This window comes from Lampetra planeri, chromosome 29 (genome assembly GCF_965212315.1).
Source record: "Lampetra planeri chromosome 29, kcLamPlan1.2.h2, whole genome shotgun sequence".
Taxonomy (NCBI): Eukaryota; Metazoa; Chordata; class Hyperoartia; order Petromyzontiformes; family Petromyzontidae; genus Lampetra; species Lampetra planeri.
In genome coordinates this window covers 6,055,002-6,064,317 of record NC_136135.1, presented here as the reverse complement: position 1 = coordinate 6,064,317, position 9,316 = coordinate 6,055,002, and the positions used below count along the sequence as shown (strand labels likewise).

Genomic DNA, 9,316 nt, shown 5'->3' with positions numbered 1-9,316 from the left:
CCGTTAGCGACAAACTTCCCTCCCCCGCCCCAACACTCCCCCGCCCAACCCCGCTTTACCCTACGAAAGATGGCGACGGCGCGTCACTACCCCCCCCCTCCACGCCCCTCCTCCCCCTCTAGTGACGTCACAGCGCCCATATACAAGTTTCTCTTTGGCGTGCGCCGTGCAACGAGGTGCGGGCTTGCGAGAGGCGGCAGGCCGCGAGGCTTCCCCCTCGACATGAAGCCGTGAGTATTCGGCGCTCCGTCTCAACGCCGTTACCCTTCCCGAACGTTCGCCGAGTAAGAACGACCCCCGGACGCGGGACAAGTTGCGAGTGGAGTTGTTTTTTTTAAAGAGAGAGAGGCAACTTTTTATTTCGCCCCGAGGTTGGTGGTGAGGGGGGGGCCGCACGTGCGAGGCCGGCGGGGGGCCGCGGTGGGGAAAGCGGCAGGATAAGTAGGCGAGCGCGGGTTTGTGTGCGCGAACAGGCCGCAGTCCCTTCTTTGCTATCGGGAGTCACAGACTCGAGCTTTGCAGTTGAGGAGAGCCGGCGGACCAAGGGCGCGGCTGTGTCCGTCGATACCGGCAGACACTGCTGGGCGGACAGAGGGAGTCGTGGAGCCGGGCCGGACCCCCACGGCTGTGGAAACGGCACGACCCGAGTGGCTTACGGCGTTTGGCTGAGAATGAATGAAGAAATGGGGGCTTCCCCAGCGTTTGGAAATCTCGGGACCCCGCAGCGTAATCTCGCCAAATGTCAAAAGCTAAACGGATGGGGCCCCGGCTTTGGTGTCACGGCGCCTGCGTGGGTGGTAACGACATCGGTGCCATGCCGGCCTGCGAGGGGGGTGGCGTCTTCGGGAAGGTTCATAGAGGGCATGCTGAGCGCCATGGCTGGAATTCGGCGTTTTCTTGCCGCAGTTCTGCTGATAAGCACCACGCTGTGGTATCACATACGGAAGCCTTGCCCACCCCGTAGACGCAAAGGGAATCCGCCTGACTGATTAGAACTGGGGAATGTACTTGATGGTCCAGGTGAAGTTCTGGAACGATCCGTGGCCTTGCCATATTTCCACTCCCCACAGTAATTGTGCATACGTTGTCCCTCCACCTGTAAGGGTTTGAGTGTGTGCGTAATTAAAACCATGTACTGCACTTTGTTTTGCTCTACCTGTACTTTTATCATGCTGGAGACCCCTGGCTTGTTGGTGAATATGGTCCCAAGACCGGTTCACATATCATTGGCTGGTCTTAGCCGTGGCTGAAAAAAAGTGACCTGTATGTATGTACGTAGCCAAACGTGTTTTCAAATCACAGATGTTTCTTGAGCTTTTGCCGATTCCCACTTTTGCTTTCAGGTGATGAAATATGAAGGATCGCCTTTTCAGTTTTCATGTATGGTTTGGGTTTCTGGCTTTATTTGTTTGGGATTAGGGCCTGGGTTTAGAAGTTGTTAGTGATAGTGTGCGAAAGATTAATTTCCTAATCACGCATCTCCGAATACGCCCATCTCTAAACCTTTAAACAGCTTGCCCTCAGAGGCTAACCTCCCTGTTCCTGATGACGACCGCTTGTGTTGCGATCGAAAGGTCGTGATATTTTTATTAAATTAATTTTATTCTTATTTTTCTACGTGACGTTACCAAAAGAACCATAGACTATAAAAAGGTGTACCGTGTTTATTTCCATAGAGCTATTTTCTGGCACATTGGTAGATTGGTTCAGTGGCCTGTTCTTATTTCTAAAGACCTTGTCTTTTACTATACGCCGGCTAAACGCATTTAAAGAGAATGCAATTTAAGAGATTGAAATCACTAATCATTGTGTTGACATGTAATAGTACATGTGAGACATTAACTGTAAATAATAATATTGTTTTTCAAATGGTAAAGTACAACTTTCCCCTTTACACATGCCTGGTTTGACACACAGGTTCCGTACAGAGCTTGGGGAGGTAACCCCACACAACATAAAGCAACTTAAGCGGCTAAATCAGGTCATCTTTCCGGTGTTTTACAACGACAAGTTTTATAAAGATGTTCTGGAGGTTGGCGAACTGGCGCGGTTGGGTAAGTGTTCGTATATGCACCCTACATTTCAGAAGTGTCCAGTATCCTTGTCATCTCTTGGTTGAGCATACAGCTTTTACTAATTTCAGTGGCGTGGAATTTCTGCGTTTGCTTGTGCATTGGGAAATATAATGCTTATGACGCTGTATGTGTTTGTGTAACCAGCATACTTCAATGACATTGTGGTGGGTGCGGTCTGCTGCCGGGTGGATTTCTCCAACAACCAGAAGCGCTTGTACATAATGACGCTAGGATGCCTAGCGCGTTACCGTCGGCTTGGAATTGGTAAGCAAGATATCGTGCACATCAACTGTTATATACATTTGCATTCCTACTGCACGTATTAAGCGTGCCTATGACTAGAGTAAATCACTTGGAATGTGCCTGGTCTCATCAGATCTTGGAAGCGAAGCAGAAATTTAGCCTGACTACTACTGGATGATTGGACACTCATCTACAAACAGGCTGTCATAGTCTTGCAGGGCTTCGTGGTGGGCAGCAGAGGGCATTGCATCAAAATACATTGTTCTACTGTACTTGTATGCTTCCACGTTTATGCTCCTCGCACTGATCAGCGTAGTGAAGTAGTGTGAAATTACCCCGATGACCTGCATGGTGTGGGAAGTCCATCACCCAGCAGTGGATTGACAAAAAGGGATGTACATATTAACCTTATGGCGGTACCCCGGGGTTCCATAGTACCCCGGCTCTCGCATGATGTTCGTGATGCAGTCATTTTTAGTCTGTTGATGGTCGGCGATGCGGCAATCGACTCATCTTGACGAGCTGTACACGATGCATCACTATGGTGCATACGAGCGTTCAGAGTTTCGGTGCAATCGTCCTCGCTTTGTTTCGACATTGTGGAGTAGCACTGATTTCGGATTGGTTTGTACCCCAGTCGTGGAGTTAAGTAGACCCCTGTAAAAAATAGTGTCCCGGAAATAAAATTAAATTGCCTCGGCCATTTTGTATTATTTGGTACCCCGGGGTACCGCCATAATGATTATATGCCCATGACATGACTAAGTACTATTTATGCAGCACTGCAAATACACATTTGTACTTGAACCACATTGTTTACCATGATAATGCTGCAAAAGGGAGATGCATTGTTTACTAGTACATTATCTTGTGGTATAGTGTAATTTGTGAAATTAAGTACTTTAAATAAATACAAATCCAGTCCATGTTTTCTTATAGCACCGTTTTCATAAAATACATTGAATGGTCTTGGTTGTTTCTACAGGAACAAAAATGTTGAATCATGTGCTGGCCATTTGTGAGAAAGATGGAACGTATGACAACATCTTCCTGTGAGTGCCACACGAATCTTCATACTGTCTTGTTTACACAGATGAGCTATTTGGCTCTTTTAGCATGAGACTTCAAATTCATTAAAGTTGCTATGAGTAGTCGATAGCAGAAGGAATTATGCTTTGATATAGGAATTGAACATACACATTTATCAGGCACTATTCTGCCTGAACTAATTAATGCAGTATATATTATGGTTAGCACAGTCATATTTGCATTGATGTATATACTTTTTATTGCGTAACACCTAAGGTTTAAAGTATTAATGCCTTAACTTTTCTTGTCAGCCCATCCACCTGTCTAACATGCTATCATAACTCTTAAAAAGATTATCCAATATAAATTAAGTTTTATTATAAAGTTGTTGAATATAGAAAACTGGCCAAATGAATGATAAAATACCAGTGCAAAATCGATTCTTTGGCCAAGGCGATGTCGCACATGTACGTGCCGCGCCTTACTCGTATTATTCCGCGTGATGTAATCTCGTGCGACGCTGAAGATTTGTTATCACAAATTCAATACATCCCAAGTACAAAATGTACGTGGGAAAGCGTTGCAGAAGCCATTGCGTTGGCATGACATTTCATCCCCTCGTTGTACCTTCTCTCCATAGGCACGTGCAAGTAAATAATGAGTCGGCCATGCGGTTCTACCGCGAGTTTGGCTTCGAGGTGCTGGAGACAAAGGCGCAGTACTACAAGCGGATCGAGCCGGCAGACGCTCACGTGCTGCAGAAGACGTTGCGGGGAGCTCCCTCTGCTCGGGGAATCCTGGCCCTGGGCCCGCCACACTCTACGTCTCACGAAGCAGAGCGGGAGGATGGGCAGGAGGCACAAACTTCAGCACACCACAGCAATGGCAGTTTAGAGAATGAGAAGTGACTGGGTTTGGCCGCAGGAATCTAACGTGGGCATGTGTGTGTTTGGGTTTAAGTTGATAGGACATATTAGCATGCCATATCGAGCTATGGGGTGCCCTGCTGTGTCACTGCCTTGGATGCAGTTCTGTAAAAAATGTAAACGCATTGCACAGCCTCCCATTTTAAACAACAATTTGGTTGTGCCTTTCAAATAATGCTTTTACATGTTAACTTATGATCTATATTTTTTCATTGAAGGAGCAAAATATGTCCTATTGACCTGGTTTTAGGTGGGTTGTATTGTTGGCAATGGGTTTTATTGATTGACCATGGAAGATCGTTTTCTATGGGTTATTTGGATCAAGTGAATGCAAGAATTAGGGCTGCAGAATTTCTTGAGCTCCAACTACATTAAGGATTGCTGCTTTGTTGATGCAAAGAAGTGGGACATCAGGACCCGCCAACCATGTTGGAATGAATACACACTTGAATTACGATGGTGGACATTCATGATCAATTGAAAACTCACTGTTCCAGAGAAAGTACAGATGACATTTGCCTGGAATCTGTAGGCTGTTGCTTTTACCTTCATGGAACATCCATCAACAACTACAAGCGGATCGGATGAGAACGGTCTTTTAAGTAACTGATTTAAATCCAATTATTTCCAAGTCACATCAGAGATTACATGTTGAGGTTGCCTGTGAGGTGGCACATTTGTTTGGAAATGAATTGATGTTGCTGAAAGAATAAAGACTGCTATTTGTTTTTGGATTCAATATTAAAACTGCATTTCCACAATTTGTTTTTGCATTGGAATTTTTTTACTGGTTTCTAGTGTATGAAAAATAGAAACTGATCATAGATTATCCTATTTTTTTTCACATTCATATGATGGGCGCTATGGGTGGATATCTGCTTACCTTTGCATGTTATGGCTATCTCCACAATCCTACCTCAATAAACAGATGCCATTAATTTTCTACCGTTTGCATGGTTACACATTTTAACCACTCGTTTATCGATACATGCATGAATGACCCCTCATGCAAAATCCAAAGAGCTTACGGAATGTATACGTTGGAAGTGCTGCTTCTCTTAGTTCTGTGCCTTCATGGTAGGTCCTAGGCACAAACTATCCTTATCTTGAGGTTCATTGTACGTTTTCAAGCAGCGTCTTTGATTTTCTGCCTTTTGGCCTTTCCCCTCGATCAAGTTTTCACCTGAGAGGTGCCTTTGCATAAACATGCTTACTGGAATATGTTGATAGGCATCAATCCTTAAAAGGTTGATAAATTGAGTAGTCTAGCAGGGAATACAAGTTCGCTAGTTAATTTGCCCTGGAGGAGGGCCGTTACCCAAAACGTTAATTTTCAGAGGCAGTCGTTGGGGAAGGGAGCGAGTTTGTGATTGGCCACAAAACAGCGATGCCGCAAGAGGGCGCCCAATACACGAGACGTGCATTCATAAAGCAATCTTTTTATGAATTGTAATATTTAGTATACAGTTTCAACCGATATGCAGGTTAAAATACAGTAATTCACATCTAAAAGTTTGCCGGTGGGTTTTTTTAGCTTCTGGAAGTGTAAAAATGTTCAACATCCGTTCAAGGCTGTAATGTCGCCTTGACTCGTCAGTATAGTCCTGTAGTCTGATGCTCTTGACTGCCGCAAAATCTGCCTCTGCCAACCGTATATGTGGAGTCCCCACTTCTACTATTTGGGGCCCTTTTGCTTGGCGGATAGTAATCAATTCCACCTTCAGTTTCCAAAAGCATACTTAGCAGCAGTGATCATTCGTGACTATAATGTGCTAACGAGTCCTAACAGCCGCCTAACGGTTGTCTGCCTCACTGCTGCCTGTCATTCGGCCACATTTACTCAAATTTATTTCGATAGTGACCGGAGATAATAGCAACTTGTAACACGCACAGTGTGTTTGTTCACTCTTGAGGAGAGAGAATGACTCAGGCGAGAGGAAACAAAAACAAGACATCAAGGCCGTAGCCATGGAGTCAACATTGGGGGGGACCAAATCTTCCTGGGGGTCCCCCCCCAGAAAAAAAAAATCGAAATTTTAAAACGAATTTCCTGCCTAAAATAAAAAAAGAATTCATTAACACATGGGATTGACTTTTTAAAAATATTTTTTACAATAATGTCTAATAGTGTATTGTATTACCTTTTCTTGTTTCATTGTATGTAATGGCAGAGATTAGGGATTCATAAAGTACAACCATAACCACAATCATATAAACAGAAATCTATTTTATAGCAATATATTGGGGGGGACATTTTGAACATATTTGAATACGGCCTTGCAAGACATGCAGTGAACTGGTGCCAATTTCCCCACCAAGCTCTGCAGTTCTCTGTACTCAGGCGTTGTCGGAAGACCCGGAGAAACCTCACGCATGCGAGAGGGAAATACTTTCATGGATGGAACATATGGAGTCCACATTTGCTGTACCTTACCCTGTCGAGCCAGGGTATGGCACCACTTCGACGCTCATGGGATGGGAGTTTGAAAAGATGCGTGTGATCCACCGTCACGACATATATGGTCCCCAGAAACAGACGTTGCAGCAGCGAGTCCTACGAATGACAAAACCGGTCAACAGTTGGTTTCTCTGGGTCTCCCCGCTGCTGTCAGTCCGTCAAATGTATTTAACTATTTGGCCTTGGACTGCATCTGCGGCACTAAAGGTATGTCGCCTGCAACACGTGTGGTGACGTTAAGGGTGTCACTATGGTATTAGCGCCAGGCACAGTCATAAGAGTGCTACTGTGCGTCGGGAACATCTCTCTGGGGCCAGAGTGAGTGCGGCATGCGAACGGGCCCTCTTGGGCATCGTTCTGGTGACGGCCTGAGAGGGCAAGTCAGGGCATGGTACACTGGGAGAACCCAGGAGGGCACGTGACCGGGACAGGGTAGTGAGAGGGGCCCGAGGGGGGCTTGAGGGACACGTGACGCTCGGTCGAGATCCTTCGGGAAAGGTCTTGAAGGGGGCGTGGTCGAGGGCGGAGCGAGGCCACGCTCAGGAGCATAAAGGGGCAGTCCCGAGATTATTCTTGGTTGTTCTCTGCAATCAACCCTCGGCGCCACGTCTCTCCGATCTTCGGTTTCCGCTCGGCATCGTGGGTCAGCGTTACTGACCTGGTTATGTAGTTACCCTGTTAGGGTGTAGAGTGTGGACGTTTATGTAGTTAGCCCTGTTGGGGCTGTGTAATAAACGTGTTGCCTCCAAGTCAAGTGTGTGCCTCCGTGTTCAACACTACACACGTATTTGAATATATGGCTTGTGTTATCTTAAATCAACGAGGAATTTCAACCTCTGTGGGCATGTCACTTACTCTTTGGACCCGACCCTTCCTGATTAGTCCCCAGCCTTTTCCTCTGCGCCTTTCCTTTTTAGGACCTGCCCACTTCTTGTTTAAACCCCGCCCCTTCTCTTTAGGCCCTGCCCCCTTCCCTCCCACACGCGATTGGGCTGGTTACTGGTAGTGGAGGTGGCCAGGGCCGTATGGCTAAAGCTGGCTGCTTCGCAATAACCACCACCAAAAGTCCTATTAGAGCAGCAATAGAGTAATAGATGGTGATTGACCTTGGGGAGCTGGAGTTCAAAATAATTTGCAAACGAACACCTTGTGAATGACCCAACACAGGAGAGCCCTGTGTTTTGATCTTACACGAAGCTCATGGTTCACCCTAAATCGCATCTGCACAAACCACGGCAGTAGATGCGGATACCTGATGCATAAATGTAAAATAAAAAAACTCTCCAGTCGTGTGCTACTGTGGTCATCCAGAACAGACCATACAACATATAACGTCGCAATGCCCGATCCACAAATACAAAGGAGATGTGACAGCGCTGACACTCCGCTGCTACTGACGTGGTTATTTGGCTTGACCACTTGAATGTGAAATTCTAGTCGTTGCTCTGCATCTACATCAGCCATACGACAACAATAAGATTGACCTAAGACACAAGGACCACAATATGCAATTTAGGCAGGATTAGAAAAAAAACACAAAGGCTGATTGCTTTTTGTAAACATTTTTTCTGCATGTGTGTTGTGTTTAAACTCATGGTTCTGCACTATTATTAATATTACTAGCATCTTTGCCCGTCCTAGGACAAAAACATTGAGCAGAACATTGCACTGGTCAACACACTTTTTCTGGCATAAGGTATTCCAAAGGTTTTAAGGTAATTTTGGGGTGCTGATTCCAAATCTGGCATCAGTTTTTGTCGATCACATCAGGTTTTTGAGATATCAAATATTGCATTTTCAATAAAAACTGCAGAAGAAAAATATTAAATAAATGTGGATATCTACATAAAATGATATTATAAACACACTATCCTATATTTTAACACTAAAGCAGTCACTGACTCGCAACAACTTGCAATCATAAGTGACAGAGTTAATTTCGGGTAAAAATCAATGAAAATGGGGTATGCCGATAGCATAAAAATGAGATGTGATAGAGCAAATCTGAGATCAGATTTGGAATCAGCACCCTGAAATTAGTCTAAAACAGCTGCAAATGTCCAGGCCAGAAAAATGTGTTTTTTTTGTTGACCAGTGTTATTGTATCTTGTGTAAATTTAATGGCAGTGAATCTTGCACGAAAGTATGTCATAAAACACTGCACTGCAGTTCACTGTAGCACTGTATTAATGACAGTGATTCTTGCACAAAACGATGTAATCAAACACTTAACTGCATTTCACTGTTGTATTGTATTAATGGCAGTGATTGTTGCACAAAACTACGTCATAAAACACACTTCATGTCACTGTAGCACTGTATTTAACTCACCTTCATTTAGTTCAAAATCAGTGCTCTGATACTTTATTTCTTCTGCTTTCGCTCGCTGGGGTTGTATTTCAATTAGAATTCGATACAATATCTTGAAATTCGCGGGAAAATTTATATATTTTAGAATTTAGATGCAAAAATTAGACTTGCCTTGTTTAAAGTGCTGAAAAAATAAAGACGCCAAAACACTTAGTTGCTGCGTAGAATTATTTATTTGATTAACTTTTTCAATAAAGAAACGTCAAATTTTAATC

At 44.5% G+C, this 9,316-nt stretch overlaps 1 protein-coding gene across 1 annotated transcript; it reads left to right on the top strand.

Moving 5' to 3' along the window:
• Positions 1 to 55: 55 nt before the first annotated feature.
• On the top strand, positions 56 to 5,034 carry NAA50 (N-alpha-acetyltransferase 50, NatE catalytic subunit). The gene is made up of 5 exons (XM_078608161.1): positions 56 to 230; positions 1,918 to 2,054; positions 2,220 to 2,339; positions 3,304 to 3,370; positions 3,988 to 5,034. The coding sequence occupies exons 1-5, from the start codon at positions 70 to 72 to the stop codon at positions 4,253 to 4,255; spliced, it is 753 nt and encodes a 250-aa protein (XP_078464287.1). The 5' UTR covers positions 56 to 69; the 3' UTR covers positions 4,256 to 5,034.
• Positions 5,035 to 9,316: the final 4,282 nt, after the last annotated feature.